At 35.9% G+C, this 21692-nt stretch overlaps 1 protein-coding gene across 1 annotated transcript; it reads left to right on the top strand.

Annotated features, from left to right (window-relative positions):
- The first annotated feature begins 7950 nt into the window (after positions 1-7950).
- Positions 7951-15801, top strand: LOC140117071 (interleukin-20-like). Its single transcript, XM_072133500.1, has 5 exons — positions 7951-8052; positions 10171-10233; positions 13882-14034; positions 14317-14391; positions 15718-15801. Exons 1-5 carry the CDS (start codon positions 7951-7953, stop codon positions 15799-15801), a joined length of 477 nt encoding a protein of 158 aa, XP_071989601.1.
- Positions 15802-21692: the final 5891 nt, after the last annotated feature.

The following is a 21692-nucleotide window of genomic DNA, read 5'->3' on the forward strand; positions in this document are numbered from 1 at the left end:
AACTATATAATCAATGCTAGGCACAGCATTGAAAAGAACTGATTTCTATTGGGTTTTGTGAGAACAATAGAATTAAATTTAAACAATAAAAACAGTTTGTTATCTATATATGAAATTGTATACAGTATATCGACAAATAATTAAAGTAAAATAGAAGTGTTGCTCTTTAGAGAAAAATGAAATGTCGCTAATGATGGGATATATATGCTAACAAGTGAAAGGGTAACAGTGTTTTGAAATTTAACTTTTAGGCTCCTTATCTCACCATCCACTTCAGCTTTGGACATAAGACTGCCATCATTTTATAGATAATTATCTTCGCTATCTCTACATTAATTTGACTTGCATATGCTTAGTTATTCATATTCCTATTAAATAACAACATTCATACTGTTTTGCTTTTAACACTGCCTACATTTTTGTGGGCATGCTCTGGTTTAGATTAAACTAAATTCTAATCCACAGAAATACACTTTTTTCAACAACTTTATCCACAAGTGTTTGATTCAAATAGGGTATAGGGATGGTGGAGGCCAAACCAGCAACTCTGCATCATTGTTATTTAACCATTTCTTTGCCAATCTCGATGCATACTTCAGTTTGTTGTCTTGCTGAAACACTATGGGGCAAATTTACTTACCCGGTCCATTCGCGTTCCAGCGGCGGCTTCTCCGCTCTGGATTCGGGTCCGGCCGGGATTTAATAAGGTAGTTCTTCCGCCGTCCACCAGGTGGCGCTGCTGCGCTGAAAGTAAACTCATCGCGCCGGAATGCACCGAGCTGGACCAGGTGAAGGTAAGCGGTCCTTATGCGACACATTTTCGGTTTTTAAATGCGGCGGTTTTTCCGAATACGTCGGGTTTTCGTTCGGCCACGCCCCCCGATTTCCGTCGCGCGCATGCCAGCGCCGATGCGCCACAATCCGATCGCGTGCGCCAAAATCCCGGGGCAATTTAAGTACAAGCGGCGCAAAACGGAAATATTCGGGTAACACGTCGGGAAAACGCGAATCGGGCCCTTAATAAATGACCCCCTATGTCCTCATTTTCGTACCCATAATACTCAAGTGCATAAAGTAATTCATCTTGTAGGATACACACATATAGCTCAGAATCAAGACCATTATTGATCCTGCTAAAGTTTCCATTGCCTTTGACAACCCCATATCATCAGGCTTGACTTCCTTTAATTTCTTGATCCCATGGCCCCAATTTTCTTCCAGACCTATTTAAAACCTTCAGTACCCCCATTAGTAATGGAGCACAGGACCCCCTAGTTACATAGCACATAAAAACCCTAAGTCATATCGCACAGGACCCCTATGTAATATAGGAAAGGACTCTCCTTTAAAAATGATGCACAGGACCCACCTTAGTTATATAGTATAGAACACCCTAAGTAATGTAGAACAGGATCCCCTATGAAAAGGTAACACCAGTTCCCCCAGTGATACGGCCAAGGACCCCTTTTATATAATATTCTTTAGCACAAGGCCCCATCTTAACAATATAGCACCACAGGAATCCCCCCTTTACTGACATAGCATAGTCCCTTTAGTAATATAGCACAGGACTCCGTAGTAATGTAGCACAGGGGCCCCTTAGTAAATATAGCAAAGTATCCTCCCCCATGCGCTGCAGCACCAGATCCCCCAGTGAAATGGCACTAGTAATATAGCACAAGTTCTCATATTAGTGATCTAGCTCAGTTAGTAGTTAAGAACAGGGACCCTAGTAATATAGCACATGACCCCCTTTAGTAATATAGTGCAAACCCCCTTAGTAATAAAAAAACCTGCCCCCCTGATAATATGGCCAGGACACCCTTAGTTCTAAAGCAAAGGACTTCCCTTAGTGATATACCACTAAACCCCCTTAGTAATGGAGCACAGGAACCCTTAGTGAAATAGCACAGGACCCTTTAGTATCCCCACTTAGATATAAAACATAAAACCTCCATAGTACTATAAAAAAAAAACAATGTTAATATAGCACAGGACCCTCCTAGTGATATAGCACAGGACCCTCTTATTTATATAACAAATGACTCCTCTTAGTGATATATAGCACCATACCCCCAAAGTAATGGAGCATGTGCAATTTAAAAAATTAATATTCACCATGCCAGGCGCAGGAAGCAGTAATATTGCACTGCTTGTGTCCTAAAGGAGCAGCACACACCGTTGATTACTATTAAGAACTGGTACGGTGCCCCCAGGCTGGTGAGGCAGGGTGGTGCCCTAGGTGAATGCCTACCCTCGCCGACCCCTCGTCACGGCCCTGTCTGTGATCACTGGCACAGGTAGCTGCTTTGTCCTGCACTATTTGGTACGGGAAGCTGTCAGTGTCTTACACAATTGTAGGACCTGCTTACTGCCACTAATAAAATAACTTGTCATTGTCAGTAGCTCCAGCATGAGGAAGGAGGAGGAAAATTGTTTATTTGTTAATTTTAATAAATTGTGTCCGTCCCCCACTCCATGCTGTTAACACTGACAAGGCACCATGATGCTGGAATTCTGCATTGTGCTAGCACATTACACACAGTGAGATGAGAGGCAAAATACAGGAGCATAGCAGGATGTAAGATTGCATAACAGGGAGGAAATCAAGAGCTGGAGCAAGACATTCCCCCTGTAAGTGTACAAGAAGCAAAGCAAACGCAATTGTAGACAAACATGGTCCTTCATGGTTATGGGATTATAAATTCCTATACTATTGGATGTTAAATTATTAATAACTAAAAGCTTTAGTTTCAAACACATCTTCTCCATTGGTTAACGTGTAATTGTTCAGACCAACAATTCTTGTTGGGATACGCGTGGGGGAATGAAATTGCAGATATTTACTGTGATATATATATATATGAATTTTCCTTGAGAAAAATGATTACGTAATTAAAATATATCGAGAGGAGTTCAATTGCTTTACAGAATAATATAATATGCAAATTGTTATTTACTTGCCACATGGTGCAAGTAAATGGCTCCAAACTAAGCTCATCTCAAGCCCAGCTTTATGTTGGGAATAACTATACACAAGGATTTTTTAGAACGGGAAGTCCACATGCTGTACCTCTTTGAGCACATTTGAAGTTTACTAGGTCTTGATCATCTCTGGGGTTTACATGCATTATGGATGGTATTATTGCTATAATTAATGGTGCTATGTCTTATACTGTATTGTCTTAAGGAATTGTAAAACAATTATCCATTGTGAGGAACACCTCATTTAATACATTAGTCTGGCTACTTTGTCAATTTCAAATTTACATATTGTAGAAACCAATTCTAAGCAGGTTGAGAATGATGTCACTGTGGACACATTGACAAATTTAGACTGCTTTAAGATAACTTACTCAATACTAGTTTTGCTAATAAAAGGAAAAGCTTTAGGAAATAGGAAGAAACCAGCTGCTTAGTCATAAACCTCAAGGTATATAAGAGAAGAGAAATTACAGATTACATTACACTTTATCCAAATAAAGACTCTGGTTCCTACAAGTGAAGATCAGGTAAGACAAAGCTTTCCATTTCTAAAGACTATATCTGGTCAACTTTAAATATTATATTGTACATGCTTTATCAATAATCTTGTTCATTAAGAATTTTTGTGTGATCCTTTGAGTGCATGCATATAAGCTCCTCCAGTCTAGCCTTATATATCCATCGATAGAGTTTGTAAGAAACCTCCCTGTTGTTAACGATAGGGGGTACATTGATTTTGGACACAAGTGGGCAATTATTTCCATTAAAAATTATTTCCATTATAATTTTAGAAGACAAGTAATATTGCTATTAATGTATAATATTTAGGAAAGGCTCTGGTCCAAATTTTTAACAGTGACCCTGGCTCTGGTGGTGTTATACCAGGGAAACAATCCAAGAATGGAATTTATTCAGAAGCATTGTCACTGGAATTGATTCTTATCGTATAGGGGCCATGTAACTGCTATGGTTGGCTCACTATCATTGTTATGGGTTGTCTTGGTTTTTTGCAGTTATGGAGCCAGTTCAGCTGTCACTATAAAAGGAGTGCTGTTATGCACCAAAAACTGCCATGTGGGCATTGAGGTCATCAATGTTTTATGTGGGTATTGAGGCAGGCCTTATTATGAGGGGTGAAACACTGTTCCTATCTTTGTTCTTCCACAATATTTAAGGGGAGCAGAAGACAATACAGATATTCTATATTACATGATGACTGTATTCCTCTCTCATGCACTAAGCATAACAGAAGGTACAGGCAGTCCCCGGGTTACATACAAGATAGGGTCCGTAGGTTTGTTCTTAAGTTGAATTTGTATGTAAGTCGGAACTGCATATTTTATCATTGTAATCCCAGACAGAACTGTTTTGGTTTCTGTGACAATTGAATTTTAAAAATGTTGGGTTGTCATAAGAATCAGGATTAACAATAAAACTTCATTACAGACACCTCTGATAGCTGTGTATTGTAGCCTAGGACTAAAGTACAATAAATTACCAATATCCAGTAGTCCGTTTGTAACTAGGGGTCGTATGTAAGTCTAGTGTTCTTAAGTAGGGGATCGGCTGTATTGGTTTTACCGTAGCGCTAAAGAAATAACGTTTGCTAAGAGCATAAGCCATATGTTCTCAAAATAAAAAGTACCAAAGTGAGATTAGTTTAACCCCTAGGCGCACCTGGACGTTATAGTACGTCCCCGGGGCTAGATGCTTAGCGCACGGGGACGTTCTATAACGTCCTGCTTCTGGCACCGGCTCACGAACGGAGCCGGTACCAGAAGCAGCGGCTGTCAGCTGTCTAGTACAGCTGACAGCCTGCGCTAACACCCGCGATCGGAGCCGGCTCCGATCGCGGGTGTTAACCCCTTACACGCCGCGGTCAAACATGACCGCGGCGTGTAACGGTGTTAGCGCTGTGGATCGGATCCCCCGTGCCGCTTACCGGGGGATCCGATCCTCTGCCGGGCAGCTCCGAGGACTGGCATGTGCCCCGGAGCTGCCCGGTCTCCATGGCAGCCAGACCCCTTCCGGGTCTGGCTGTAAACTGTCTGAGCATGCGCAAGCTTGCTCAGACAGTTTACACTGCTCTACAATAAAATAGTATTGTAGAGCAGTGTATTGAACTTAAACCAGTGATCAGAGCATCACTGGTTTAAGTTCAAGTATGTATAAGTAAAAATATGCAAAAACAGTTAACACTACACATTATAATAAATAAAAAATTAATACATAAAAATATAAGCCCCTAAAATGTCACTTTCCCATAAATACACTTAATAAAGTATAAAAAACATAAAAACACAAAAAAACCCCGCATATTTGGTATTGCCGCATCCGTAACAATCTGCATAATAAAACAGAATCGTTACTGGACCCGCACGGTAAACGCCGGAGGAAAAAAACGCAAAAAACATTCCGAAAAAAGATAATTTTTAATTAATACCCTATAAAAAATGCTCTAAAAAGTGATTTAAAAAATGTTATGCACTCCAAAATAAGCCCACTAAAAAGAACAACTGTTCTCGCAAAAAATAAGCCCCTAACAAGATTTATCTGCCAAAAAATAAAAAAGTTATGCATATAAAAAGATGGTGATGCTAAAATGAATAAGATTTTCTCCAAATTAGTTTTTATTCAGTACAATTGAATAAAATACACAAAACCCCCACATATTTGGTATCCCTGCGTCCGTAACAATCTGTATAATAAAACAGAATCGTTATTAGATCCGCAAAGTGAACCCCGTAAAAAACAACCTAAAAAAACTCTCTCTGCTAAAGATGATTTTTTATTAATGCCCTTTAAAAATGCTCTAAAAAAGTGATTTTAAAAAGTTACGCAATCTAAAATAAGACCACTAAAAAGAGCTATCATTCTTGCAAAAAATAAGCCCTTAAACAGATTTTTGAGGTGAAAAATAAAAAAGTTATGCATATGAAAGACGGTGATGCTAAAATTAACAACAATTTTGCCAAATTACTTTTTATACAGTAAAAATGGGAAAAAATAAAAAAATATATATAAATGAAGTATTTTCATAAACGTGGCGACCCAAAGAATAAAAATAATATACTATTTTCATGGTATGGTTAACGGCCAAAAAAAAAAAACACATAAAAATTTTCCTAAAAATTGATGATTTTCATTTCCTCCACCAACAAAGAGTTAATTAAATCTCACCAATTAGCTATAGATGCCCCAAAATTATGTATTAGAAAAGTGCATCTCATGTGGCAAAAGAAATAAGCCCCTATAGGTGCACAATAAAAAAAAGAAAAAAATTATAGCCTGTACAATGTGACATAGCAAATCTGATTTGAATGGCGCCTCCTTCCCTTCTATGCCCGGCCGTGCGCCCATACAGCAGGTTACCACCACATGTAGGGTATCGGTGTACTCGGGAGAAATTGCGTATCAAACTTTGTGGAGCCTTTTTTCATTTTATCCATTAGAAATGTAAAATTTTCCACCCAAAATGGGTGTATTGTGAAAAAATATTACAATTTGCAGACTCCACCTCCATTTTGTTTTAACCCCTATAAAACACGTAAAGGGTTAACAAACTTCTTAAAAGTGGTTTTTCATATGTTGAGGGGTGTAGTTTCCACAATGGGGTAATTTACGAGTCTTGCTATTATTTAGGCCTCTCAGTGTCAATTAGAAGTTGAGCAGGTCCATCTAAATACAGGTTTTGGTGATTTTACAAAAAATGTGAAAAATGGCACCCAAATTCTGAGCCTCATAACATTCTAGTAAAATATGTGGAATCTTAAAAAACCATGCCAACATAAAGCAGACATTTGGGAAATGTAAGTTATGAATTTATTTGGGTGCTATGACTTTCTGAATCAAAAGTAGAGAATTTAGAACGTTGAAAATAAAGAATTTTTCAAAATTTTTGCCAAATTTTGTTTTTTTTCATAACTAAACGCAAAAGATTTCATCCAAATTTTTAAACTAATTTGAAGTACAATGTGTCACGAGAAAACAATCTCAAAATCCCCTGGATATCTCACAGCGTTCCCACGCTATAACCACTTATAGTGACACAGGCCAGATTTGAAAAATGGGGCTGCGTCCTTTAGGCCAAAAGATGCTGTGTCCCGTAGGGGTTAATAATAAAGAACTACTGTAAATATTATGGTCAAGTCTTTATCTAGTAATGTCTAATAACAATGTAAGTGATAGATTTGATCTCTGGGATATAGCTGCAAAAGTTTTGCATCATTATTTTTACTAACCAATAAATAAAATAAATGTAAGAAATTGCTCTTGCTGACTTTTATTGGTTGCCAAATTGATTTTTTACATTTTATTTTAAAGTGAAAGCATATAGTTGTTATTTGTTATGCACTCAAATCCATCACTCAGAACTTCAAAAGTTAAATGAGCCAAAAACAGAGAGAACTAAAACATGAACTTTAATTCATCTAATAAAAAACAACCTTCGATTGCAAATTCAAGTGACCTTTGCCATCAAAATGGCTTACTTCACTTCTGACCAAGACACCAACAAAGCCAACGTAAAATCATCAATATTTTGATATCATCATGTCTGATGTATCCCAAGCAGCTTGTAATTTAATTAACCATTGTTCTTACCACAGTTCAGAGAAGAACCTACATGGCTCTGGGCTGGGCCCACTATCTATCAGTGGATTTACTGTTCCTTTGTTTCCTATTGTTTGTTAGTGGCTTTGTCACACTTGATGTAAGCCATTTTGATGGCACAGGTCACTTGAAAGTGCATTAGGTGTTGATTTTAATTAGATTCATTAAAGGTTAGATTGGAATTTACAGTGCCAGTTGGTTTTCAGCTTATTTATTTATTTTAAAGTAATACGGCAATATAAAAAGTTGATTATTTAAAAACATCACAATTCATTTCTGTGCATTATTTCATTAGGGATTATTTATATCATGCAAACTGAACATTCCTGGCTCTATATCATTGTGGTTGGAATTATGGTAATGAATATTCCATCTTTGGAAGCTAAGAAGAGTTGCCCAGTATCAAAAGATATTCGTGAGTTGAAGAAATATTTTGAAGCTGTAAAGGATATTGTGGTGAGTAATTTATATCATCTTTGGTTTATTGCACAATGAACACCAAAAAAAGTCAAAAATAATAATTTATGTTTTTCCTAGCCCCCAAAAATCTTAATTACTTTTCATCATAGCCACCTCAAAATAGTATCACTAAAAATGCGTCTCATCCCAAAAATAAGACCTCACATTAATGGAAAAACAAATATTTTATTGCTTACTTAAAACATGCTATAGGTAAAAAGTGGCTACTGCATTGCCCTCCTTCTCTTCTGCACCATTCCATATAACAAGTAATTTCTACGTGTGGGGTCTCTCCATACTCGGGAGAAATAGCATAATAAATTTTAAGATGGATTTTCCCTGTTTATCTTTTGTCAATGCATAAAATTGAGACTAAATAAATGTGTTACTGACAATATTAGACCAATTTTAATTTCACCTTGTTTTTGTTTAAGTTACTATGAAGCTCACAAACGGTTTACAAGCTTTGCAAAAGCTTTTATTAAGAGTTTGAGGGGTGTAAACCAAGAAAAAGAAAAAGGCAGATGTGATACAAAAGTTGTCAATCTTTATTGAATAGAAATATACATTATAAAACCAATTAAAAATCACATATAGGGAAAGACAGAACAAAGATCCCCCTAAACCCAGTTAATGTAATAGAAATGAATGATACTCAATGTAAGATGTAACAAAAATAAGTATTACTCGACTAAGGTAATGTTGAGGTACAAGGTATTATGCTACAATCAGTAAGTTCCCAAATGCAGTGAAGACGATAGTAAAGAAATGAGGTAAGCTACATTACTAATAGGAGTCAGGCCTGGGAAAAACGGGAGATCGCAGGTGCCCCACGTGTATCGCCCGCCAAATGGGATTCCTCAGGGGGATGCTAGGTGAGACAAGCTCACCTCCTTAAATAAGTGTCTGGGCACAGACGCTGAACAAGGACCCGCCCACTTCTGGCCAGAAGGCCGGAAACGGCATCAAGGTGACAAGTCATGCGTGTCAATCAGAGTGATATGCGTTCCACAGATGAGGACCAATTTCCTGCTCAGATCACATGAAAACACAAAAATAATAAACAAAAAGGTATATTAATTGTAAAAATTAATATAGATTAGTATGACAATGGAGAGTGCAATAAGTACGAGCATAATATATATCAACATACCGATGAAACTAATGAATAGAGTACAGCAGTCCGTGCGGAGCAGGTAAATGCAAAGTATGAAAAGATGAAACAAGCACAAAAAACAGCATCAGTTGTAATATAGGTCAGGACCAATCACATGTAAGAGGGAAATAGGACCGTATTAACCAGTTAATTATAAAGAATTGATGTAATTGATGAGTTTGAGGGGTGCATATTTATAAATGGGGAGATATATAATGGGTTTCAAATATATATTTCAAAGCTCATTTAAAACAAAAATGATACTCAAAAGAGTCAATTTCTCAAATCTCCTTGAATATATATATATTCTAAAATATAAAGACATTCAAAAAATTTTATGAAACATAAAGCATACATGTGAGAAGTGTTAGTAAATAATTTGGGTGGTTAAACTATCGGTCTTAAAAAGAGATCATTTAGAATTTTGCAATTTTTTTTTAATTTTCTCCAAATTTTCATTTTTTTTTTACAAATAAATGCAAAATATATCAACCAAACACCAATGAAGTGCAACTTGTAACAAATAAACAGTCTCAAAATCAATTTAGTAAGTTACAGTATTCAAACATTATATCCATAAAAAATGTGACACATTACAAAAAACTGAGCTGAGCTTTAAGCTACAAAATGGCTGCATCCTTTAGGGGTTAATATTGTTCCTTGTCTATTTCTTTTACATATGTGTGCTAATTGGACTCCCTGTGTAACTTGGTTTGGGGCATAATTTACTTTAATAATGCATTTACAAAGCACTTTGAGGAATTTGTAGGTTATATAGTTAAATAAGCTACATAACATTTGCTAAATTATTCAGTTTTTATTGAAGGAAAAAAAGATGTTTTTCTGATGTTTATAGGTTGACTTAATATGCACTAAGATACAATAAAATACTCTTTTATATGTAAATGCCACATTTAATTTTTAAATCAACCTGTGTATTTGATTTTATGTTTCTATAGCATGATCACGACAAAATCACAGACATCAATCTTCTCTCAGCAGGCTTACTCAACAAAATAGATGTAAGTATGAGAAAATATTATCATCCCTGATATGATCTAATTTTAGCAAATAGGTAAATCATTAAATGTCACAAATAACATATAACACATAACTAGGACCTCAACCAATCAACTCTTCTTTACCATAGCACCCCAGACTTTACAGGGGTATTCCCATGAAGACAAGTTTCTTAACCCCTAGGTGCACCAGGACGTTATAGTACGTCCCCGGGGCTACATGTTAAGCGCACGGAGACATGCAATAACGTCCTGCTTCTGGCACCGGCTCACAAATGGAGCCGTCACCAGAAGCAGCGGCTTAACCCCTTACACGCCGCGGTCAAGCATGACCGTGGCGTGTAAGGGTGTTTGCGCTGTGGATCGGATCCCCCGCGCCGCTTACCGGGGGATCCGATCCAATTCTGGGCAGCTCCGAGGACTGGCATGTGCCCCGGAGCTGCCCGGTCTCCCTGGCAGTCAGACCCCTTTCGGGTCTGACAGTAAAGTGTCTGAGCATGCGCCTGCATGCTCAGACAGTTTACACTGCTCTACAATAAAATAGTATTGTAGAGCAGTGTATTGAACTTGAACCAGTGATCAGAGCATCCCTGGTTCAAGTTCAAGTAAGTATAAGTAAAAAAAAGTGAAAAACACTGAACACTACACATTATAATAAATTAAAATATAAGCCCCTAAATTGTCACTTTCTCATAAAAACACTTAATAAAGTATAAAAACCACAAAAACTCCCCACATATTTGGTATTGCCGCGTCCATAACAATCTGTATAATAAAACAGAATCATTACTGGACCTGCACGGTAAACACCAGAGAAAAGAGAACGCAAAAACGTACCGAAAAAAGATAATTTTTAATAAATACCCTATTAAAAATGCTCCAAAAGTGATTTAAAATATGTTATGCACTCTAAAATAAGCCCACTATAAAGGACAACTCTTTTCACAATAAATAAGCCCCAAACCAGATTTGTCAGCCGAAAAATAAAAAAATTATGCATATGAAAAGATGGTGATGCTAAAATGAACAAGATTTTCTCCAAATTAGTTTTTATTCAGTACAATTGAATAAAATACAAAAAAACCCCACATATTTGGTATCCCTGCATCCGTAACAATCTGCATGATAAAACAGTATCATTACTAGATCTGCAAAGTGAACCCCATAAAAAAAATAAAAAAAAAAGCTCCAAAAAAAAGATAATTTTCAATAAATACCCTATAGAAAAATCTATAAAAAGTAATTTAAAAAGCGTTATGCACTCTAAAATAATACCACTAAAAAGAACAATCCTTATCGCAAAATATAAGCCCTTAACCAGATTTGTGAGACGAAAAATAAAAAAGTTATGACTTTTGATGCTAAAATTAACAACATTTTTGCCAAATTACTTCTTATTCAGTAAAAATGGGAAAAAATAAAAAATCTATATGAATGAGGTCTTTTTGTAATCGTGGTGACCCATTTTTATGGTATGGTTAATAGCCAAAAAAACACATAAAAATTTTCCCAGAAATAGATGATTTTCATTTCCTCCATCAACAAAGAGTTAATAAAATCTCACCAATTAGCTATAGATTCCCCAAAATTACGTACCAGAAAAGTGCATCTCATGTGGCAAAAGAAATAAGCCCCTATAGGTCCACATTAAAAAAAGAAAAAAATTCAAGCCTGTACAATGTGACATAGCAAATCTGATCTGGATGGCACCTCCTTCCCTTCTATGCCCGGCTGTGCGCCCATACAGCAGGTTACCACCACATATAAGGTATCGGTGTACTTGGGAGAAATTGGGTATCAAACTTTGTGGAGCCTTTTTTCATTTAATCTATTGTAAATGTTTAATTTTCCACCCAAAACGAGTGTATTGTGAAAAAACATTACAATTTGCAGACTGCATCTCCATTTTGTTTTAACCCCTATAAAACACCTAAAGGGTTAACAAAGTTCTTAAAAGTGGTTTTCATACGTTGAGGGGTGTAGTTTCCGTAATGGGGTAATTTACGAGTCTCGCTATTATTTAGGGCTCTCACAGTCAATTAGAAGATGAGCAGGTCCACATAATACAGGTTTTGGTGATTTTACAAAAAATGTGAAAAATGATACCTAAATTCTGAGCCTTATAACATTCTAGTAAAATATGTGGAATCTTAAAAAACCATGTCAACATAAAGCAGACATTTGGGAAATGTAAGTTATGAATTAATTTGGGTGCTATGACTATCTGCATCAAAAGTAGAGAATTTAGAAAGCTGAAAGTAAAGAATTTTTCAAAATTTTTGCCAAATTTTGTTTTTTTTTCATAACTAAACGCAAAAGATTTCATCCAAATTTTTAAACTAATTTGAAGTACAATGTGACACGAGAAAACAATTTCAAAATCCCTTGGATATCTCATGGCGTTCCAAAGCTATAACCACTTATTGTGACACAAGGCAGATTTGAAAAATGGCAGCGCGTCCTTAAGGCCAAAAGAGGCTGAGTCCCGTAGGGGTTAAATATACACAGGATAACAAAATAACAAATTCTCTGCTTCAATGTTATTAACAAAGATTTCACAGGTATAATTATAACCTGTTTCTATCAGTCCTGTTGTCCTGTAAATATTCTGACTATGGTCAGATTCTTCTCATGAATAGCTTCTCTAATCTGCACACTGCAGTGCTCTCTACCTCCTGCCCCTTCTTCCTGCATTACAACACCAGCTCAAACATAAGCATTTCCTGCCGGCAAGCAGCAGTGTTCAGGGAATTATTCTACAAGCTACAGAAAGATAAGCTCTTTATAGCAGCTGACTGTGTGTTTTATTATTTAGGTGAGGGAGCAGAGATGACTCTGTGTTTTATTGATTAATTGAGGTAGCAGAGCTGAGAATGTCATTGTTTTTATATCCATCTCATCTTTTATTTTTGATCTGCCTCATCTCTCTTTTTCTATTTGTAGAAGCTTTTCCATGTTCAGAAACTAAATAAAGGTGTAGATAAAAACCTGTACTCTGATAATCTAAGCACATTGTCAGCACACACCATCTTATAGCACAGAGAAATCATGAAGTGTCAGCTTAGAGAATCCCTGCCCACACACTGGTATTTTACAATGACCATCACTGAGTAATAGGAGCTAAAACAGCAATAAAACTGAGTTAAATTGTAAAGTAAGGTAAAATTATTTTTAATGTGTAAACATCATTTGGGGATTTAAATTTGAGAACTTCCATTCATGGGCAAACCCCTTTAATAGAGACAGCCACATATATGAAGCTGTATCTAATCCTCCACTGTCACATTGTCAAGAAGACCATTCTTATGACATAAGTTTGTCTTAGAAGTAGAAACCAACCTCTCCCTTACCCTTATTTTGTGTATGCTATTAATTTCTGGAAGAACAACCATTGATACCTATGAAAGATAACGTGCCTATTACTGTAAATAAATATACACAAAATTGTATTTTTACAGGTATGATTGTTAAATAAAATGTAAAAGCATAGGTAATTTACTATTAAATAACTGTAATAGAAAGAGAGGAGTAAAACTTTGCATGCAGAACACAATTCCAAGGCTTGGTTACATGTTTCTAGCAATTATTTGGTGGTTGTGGTTGAACATGATGATCTAGTTCTTGATTATAATCTTTTTAATTTTTTTTCAGGCATCTGAAAGATGTTGCTTTCTCCTTAAGCTTGGAACTTTCTATGTGACCAACATTTTTCCTCAAGTGCATCTTACCATTAGCAAAATGCAGAGAGAATTCAGCAATCTGGCCAATTCTATGCTTGGTCTGAAGATAGAACTTAAACAATGTGTATGTATTTTTGTATATTTGTATTTCAATATGCATGGGTAATTTATACAGCAAATATAAATTATTAATACTATTATTAATTATTAAGGCAGAAGAAGCCTAAAATAATATTTTTGAATAAATAATATTTTATTAATGTATTATTTAAGATTACCACCACTAATTTGGGTGGCAAACACTTCAGACCACACGTAAGCAAGAAAATTTTGACATTAAGCATGGAATACTGTAATGTACAATCTTCTTTTCAGAAATAGTAATCTTTTTTTTTTTATTATATAGCACGCTACAATGAGGTGCCCATGTGGGGAACAAGCACAAACTACTATGGAAGAGTTCAAGAATGGCTATTACAAGGTATTTGACTTTTGCAGATTTTGATATTTTTGTAGATAATAGCAATCTTCTTTTATTAAAAGCTGTTTTAAAAAATAAATATATTTTTTTCTGGTCATGGTTGTGGTTAATTTGATATGCTGTGCTACTTACATATTTATTTTATTGCTTTGACTTGGAACTTGCCCATTCTGGGAATGTATTCATCTTTATACTGTATTTTTTGGACTATAAGACACAAGAAAAAATCTTGCTAAAAGTGCCTGCATCTTATAAACCGAAGTTCAGGAGGATCCAGCACTGCCAGACCCTCCTGACCGCTGTAATGGAGATCGGATGATGCCCTGAAATAACACTTCATCCGATCTCCCTGAGAGGAGAGCCTCAGCAGGACCTGCAAGACCTGCGGTGATGTCAGAAGCTTCTTACATCACCATAGGTCTGATGGGGATGTACTTCGCTGGGACTGGGTAAGAAGAAGAGGAGGGGAGGGGGGAAGGGTTCTGTATGTGTTCAGTACTTCCAAGTGTGTTCCTTATATGTGTATAGTAGAGCTGTGTATGTATTCATTTGTGTAGTACTTCCCAGTGTGTTCCTTATATGTGTATAGTAGAGCTGTGTGTGTATTCATGTATGTAGTACTTTCCAGTGTGTTCCTTAGGTGTGTATAGTAGATCTGTGTATGTATTTATGTGTGCAGTACTTTTCAGTGTGTTCCTTATATGTGTATAGTAGAGCTGTGTGTGTATTCATGTGTGTAGTACCTCCCAGTGTATTCCTTATATATGTATAGTAGAGCTGTGTACAGTATTCATGTGTACAGTAGCACCCGGTCAGTGTGTGTGTATGTTGCATTGCCCACTGTGTATAGCAATGCAGGGTGTATGCAGGAGTGGTGAGTGTGTTCCTAATTCTTTTTGTGTGTGTAAATGTATGGATGTGTGCTGTGCTTTAGTGTGACCAACAGGGATATTTTAATTGGTTTAAAATATATTTTTCCTTTTTGGAAGCCTAAATCTGGGGTGCGTCTTGTAGTAAGGAGCGTCTTATAGTCCGAAAAATATGGTATGTTGTTGAAATGGGCACTGTTTTAGCTTTAACTAATTTATTTTTACTGGCATATATATATATATATATATATATATATATATATATATATATATATATATAACAATTTAAATGCAAAGCATTACTGGAAATTGTTTATTTGATGACAATTGGGTAATTCTGTATTATTTATCTACTGAAAGTACTAATGGCCCAAGGTGTGAGTTCTGCTAAGCAGAACCTTAACTAGAGGATAACTTGGAATGATAAATTTTTACAGATTTACATATTTTTTTACAGCTGAAAACACAGGAAGCTGTTTTTAAAGCTATTGGAGAGATGAACATTATATTTCACTGGATAGAGAAGAACTTCAAAAGCTGAGAAAGCTAAATATTTCATAAAGGAAACTCCAACCTTTTGATCTTTTGATTTATTTGTTATAGAACAGAAAACCAAACAATTTTCTAGTCTACAAATATTTGAATTTTAGAAGTGTTGTAGCCTCTACATCAGAGTTACACTTCCAAGATATGTCCTGCGGATTGCATTGAATATGTATATTAGAAGAGTGGTTGGTTTTCATATTTGATAACATAAAAATAAGCTAGAAAAAAGACTGGATAACCCTTCAACTCATCCTAATGACATTTTGCTATTTATATTATTAATGTATTTAATATTTATTTTATTTATGAAATGTTATATTTAATTTGGTATTATTAGTGCAACCTTTTGAAATAAAATAATTTATTTTTATTTATTATAAAATATCTGACAAAAATATATTTAAAATGCAATTTGCAACACTTGTTTTTAAAGTGCTACTAAGATAATGGTGCTATTTGAATAAAAATGTGTTTATTATTAAATGTTGATGCTCTTTATTCACTGATCTGTTGCCTAATCCTACACATAGGGCAATACTACTTTACTCTACATATATATTGTAAGTGTGAGGTAATTTCTACTAAATGCAGTACTTTGGAGGGGGTGGGTAAAGTTGACAAACCTACAGTAGTTTGGAATTTTGGAAATTAAAGAAAAAAATTCTTTAAAAAAACCTACTAAAATGCAAAAAAAGTGTCTTTATTTAGACAATATTACTAGTATGTTACCCTATATAATGCATTTCAAAGTTTCTTGTACATTTTTTTCAACTGTCCATTTTGTAACATATTTTTTTTAATTGTATTTTAATTCTACCAGTTCCTTTTGTGTCATTACTTTACTGGAGAAAGACTGCTCCCTCAGAAGTCATTAAAATAAATTTAACGCCCCACAAAATGAATTAGAACATAAAAATTGTGTAAACCCCCACCACCAATTACCTAAGAACAGTACACTATTTGTATTTCTAAATAAAATATGTACAGGGTCCCCAAATGATAATTTTAGTCCTCCAGAATTAATTATTAACTGCTAGTACATGAAGCTTTGGAACCAAGCTCAGTACATAAATACAGCACCAGAAACTGAGCTCAGTATATAAATACGGTAGCAGAAGCACACTCAAAACGGAAAAACTGCACCAAAACTGTAATCAAAACAGAAATACAGCACCATAGACAAACACAGTTCAGAAATGCTGCTCCATAAACAAGTTTTGTAGAGATGTACAGCATCAGAACCAGACCCTATACAGGAATACCACACCAGAACTCCCACTGTGTCCTTTTCCTTCTTCTGTCTGACTCTTGCTCAGAGTGTCACAGCAATGGCACTGCAGAGGAGCTCAGAAAGGGAGCCGTGTGCTGTGCTCTCATAATCAATGGTATCCTCATCTTAAAGATTGGAATACTGTTGATTCAAGTGTAGACTAAGAATGGAGGCAACCCCCACCGGCTTGGTCTTAATTATCAGCCGGGAGCTTGCATTAAAATCCCAGACTCGTCTCTAGGCAGATCTCTATAATGATCTGTGAGTAGCAGATACTCATGTTACATATGTACTGCAAAATCCCCATATACTACAGTGCTACTGCAATACTACCATATATTGTGGGAGTGATCAGTCCCCCAATAGTTCAAGTACCCTAGGGAGTCTATAAATGCAGTAAAAAATGTAAAAAGGAAAATCATACACATGTTAGATATCACCACATTCCAAATTCCAAATCTATCAAAATATAAAAACAAATATTTTTGGGTAGTGAACCCTTTAATGGAAAATAGCAGCCAAATGTCTGAATTGCCACTTTATTAAAATGTTTAATAAAAAATGTTCAAAAGGTTGTACAGTCCCCAAAATGGTAGAAATGAAAATGTCATCTTGTCCTGCAAAAAAATTACATTAAAAGAATGTTTTACATATCCCCAAGTCACTACTTGTATATTCCCACAACTAATGCTTGTGGGAGAAAAAAAGGAAACTGAAGACTTTCAAAATGTAAAAGTATACAAGTCAACTCTTTATCCTATTTTAAATTAACAGTTTTTTTTAAAATAATGATTACCATTAACCCCTTAACGCCAAAGCCACTTTTCACCTTCCTGACACGGCCCATTTTTTTCAAATCTGCCCTGTGTCACTATAAGTGGTTATAACTTTGGAACGCTTTAACATATCCAAGTGATTTTGAAATAGTTTTCTTGTGACACATTGTACTTCATGTTAGTTAAAAACTATGGTATGTTTTGCATTTATTTATGAGAAAATCAGATATTTGGTGAAAATTTGGAAAAATTCTCAATTTTCAAAATTCAAAATGTTCTACTTTTTCCACACATGAGTCATAACACCCAAAAACGTAATAACTAACAGTCACCGAATGCCTACTTTATGCCCCCTGGATTTTTATACATACTATCATTTTTGTAAGATGTTAAGGGGCTTTGAACGTCAGGTGCAATTTTTCACATTTTCATAAAAAAAGCAAAATCCTGCTATTGAGGGACCTGCTCAGGTTTGAAGTCACTTTGAGAGGCCTAAATAAAAGTAAACCCCATAAAATACCCCATTATAGAAACTACACCCCTCAACATACGTAAAACAACTTTTATGAAGTTTGTTAACCCTTTAATTGTTTTACAGGGGTTAAGACAAAATCAGATGCAATTTCGAAATAAAATTTTTTTTTGGCTAAATGAATGTGCTTTTCATAAAATGTACAAATTCTCAGTGGATAAAATACCAAAACGCTCCACAAAATTTGATTCCAATTCCTCCCACATATAACAATGCCCCATATGTGGTGGTAACCTGCTGTATGGGCACACGCCAGGGCATGGAAGGGAAGCTGCACCATTCAGAGCAGATTATTCAGGGTCACTTTATAATGGCTATAAAATCTTTATTTTTTTGGCAATTTGGACATGTAAGGGCTTATTTTTTGCAACATGACATGCACTTTACACATACTTCATTTTTTGTGGGTCATTAGCTTATTGATGAGATTTTATTAACTCTTTAATGTATGGAGGAAAAGAAAATTGTCAATTTTGGGTGTCTTTTTTTGTATATTTTGGGGGTCGTACACCGTACACTAAAAATACTATAATATTTTTATTCTATAGATCACTACGATTGCGGTGATACTTCATTTATATAGGTTTTTGGTTGACAGAGCTGGTTTAAGGCTTATTTTTTACGTGTTGAGATGTCCTTTTTAGTGGTTCCATTTTGGTGCACATAACTTTTTTTATCACTTTTTGGAACATTTTTGTGAAGGGATTTTATGAAAATTTACATAGTTTTGTATTTACGGCGTTCACCGTACGGGTCCAATAATGTTTCTGACTTATTGTACAGATTGTTACGGACACAGCGATACCAAATATGTGGGGGGTTTTGTGATTTTCAGATTTTTTTACTTTATTAGATGTGTATGTTTGTGTTTAGGGGACTTTAACTTTATTTAATTAATTATTTTTATTAAAAAGTGTGTTTATTTATTTTTCCTTTATTTTTACAGGTTAGCTTGACCAAGCGATCCACTGATCGCTTGTTCAAGCTATTCTTCACCTAATACAGTGTAATACAGATGTATTACACTATATTACATGACACACTGAGAATGCTGCGCCATCCACAAGGCAGGACCTGGCTCCCTGGGAGAAGATCAGAGCCATGGACCCCTCCGCCACAGGGGGGTCCGAATCCAGTTAAATGCAGTCGCGCTGACCGCGGCGTGTTAGGGGTTAACACCAGCGATTGGAGAAATCTCTGATCGCGGGTGCTAGAGGCGGGTGTCGGCTATAATATATAGCCGACACCCGCAGCTTCTGGCACCGGCTCCGTTGCCATGCAATAATAGTACGTCAAATGTCGGGGAGGGGTTAAAAAAACGTTATCCTTTAGAATATAGAAGGATTTCATTTTTTATTCCCTACAAATCCTAAAAAAGTATTAAATCTCAAAAAAAAATATTTTTTACCCAAAATACACTTTACATGAGATCAAGAAATCATATAACATTTAATCATATAACATCTTCCATAAAAATCTTACATAAAAGTCACTTATGACAATTACAGCTAACAAAAAAAAATAACTCATCAAGGTAAGTTAGACAAAGAATAAGTCAATCTGCCCAGATGTTTCCTTGTATGTAACAGCGGGGTTTAGCTACTATATTTATTTTTTGCTTACGTTCTGCACATATCCCAAAATCTAACTTGTATTAGGCATTTCATTGTAGATTTTATCTTACGTCATCTTGTATTTTAAATGGAAAGTAATTTTAGCAGGAAAACATACTGGTGCCAAAATAACAAGCAAACTGCAATATTCTAAGCAAATATGTGTTTCCAGGTTACATCACAGGAAATGTATGACCTTTATTATATGAAATAGGAAAAACAGCAAACATTCCCATGCATCTAGTTCAAGTGGCTATGTCACTTTAAAAAAATCTGATGTGCAAAATAGCTCCTAAGACAGTCTAACAAAATGGAGTAAGTTCTTGCCTAAAGAAAAATCTGCCCTAATATTTTATATTTGTGTTGATTAACAAAAATTTTAATCATGGGGACTTACTAGAATTGATTAAGCTCCACAGCAACCTTTTGTATATACATCGCCCACACTCCTTAACCATATGTTGTGGTGTAAATATACTGGCTATCATGACATACAGTTATACTTATATTAACCTCCCACTCCTTACAGTACCCCCACTTCAAATGATCACCTTTTTAATGGCCCAAACATATACTTCCCTTACTTTTTGACCCTGGTTATGTCCTCCATTCCATTACCCCTCCACATTTGGGGAACATTTAGTTACACGTCCCGTCGTGATCCCCGAGGTGTGTTGTCTGACGAGGATTCGGAGCTGCCACGATTCACTAAGATCGTGCATCCAATTTCCTGCATGTGTTGCTTCCCCGCTCAGGTCTGCCAGAGTTCACCTTCTTCTTCCCAGTGCATGTAAGTGCATGGCTTGCAACACAATATTGAATGTTAAATCCCGCGCTTAGTCCGAATCAATCGGGTAGTCCGATGGCCTCGGCCCCTATTTGTGTTTCATGAATGTCGGTGCGATTGCGCCAAAATCCAATCACGTGCTCTAAAAAACCCAGTTAAATGCGGCGCAAAACAGAAAAAGTCTGGAAACCCGACGAAAATGCAGTCCGCGGACCCTTAGTAAATGTGCCCCATTATATTGCCCTTTCAGCTGCCCTGACATTATGCTTCTTTTTCTATAACTACCCCCACTTATCATGCCCTTTCTGTAGCTTCCCCCAAATTATGCTGCCTTTTCTGAATACTCTCTCTCTAATCTATGTAGCTCTATCTTTAGCCTTTCCCCACCTTATGCCTACCTTTATGTCTCACACTTTATGTCTCCAATTTAGGTAGCTTCCACACCTTTCCTTTGCCACCCTCCCAACATTTCTTGCCTTATTTAGTCAAATAAAAAGCATACATGTCGTATTGCGCAGTTCTGGAGCCACAAGGCACAATGGCATCGCCACACTGCACCTGGAGGCCTCTGTCACACATAGCCACAACATGCCACAACATGACACCAAGTTATAGTTACTTTCTAGCCTGGCCAACCATATTAATAAAAAAAAATAGGTCCATATCATGAACATATTCCAGGGCTTGTGCACAAATTATCAAAATATGAAAGAGTATTCTGAAACATCTGTGCTTTTACACAAATGCATGCTTTTTTCCCCCTAAACTTTTTTTTATGTTCTGGTTCACTTTGGGTAAGCACTTGATACATTAAAGTGGAGGAACCTACAAACATCAGATATAATTCTTAACCCCATAACCTCCATATGTATTACATCTCCAAGCATTTAAATATTTGTCATGTAAAA

Source organism: Engystomops pustulosus, chromosome 2 (assembly GCF_040894005.1).
Source record: "Engystomops pustulosus chromosome 2, aEngPut4.maternal, whole genome shotgun sequence".
NCBI classification, from domain to species: Eukaryota; Metazoa; Chordata; class Amphibia; order Anura; family Leptodactylidae; genus Engystomops; species Engystomops pustulosus.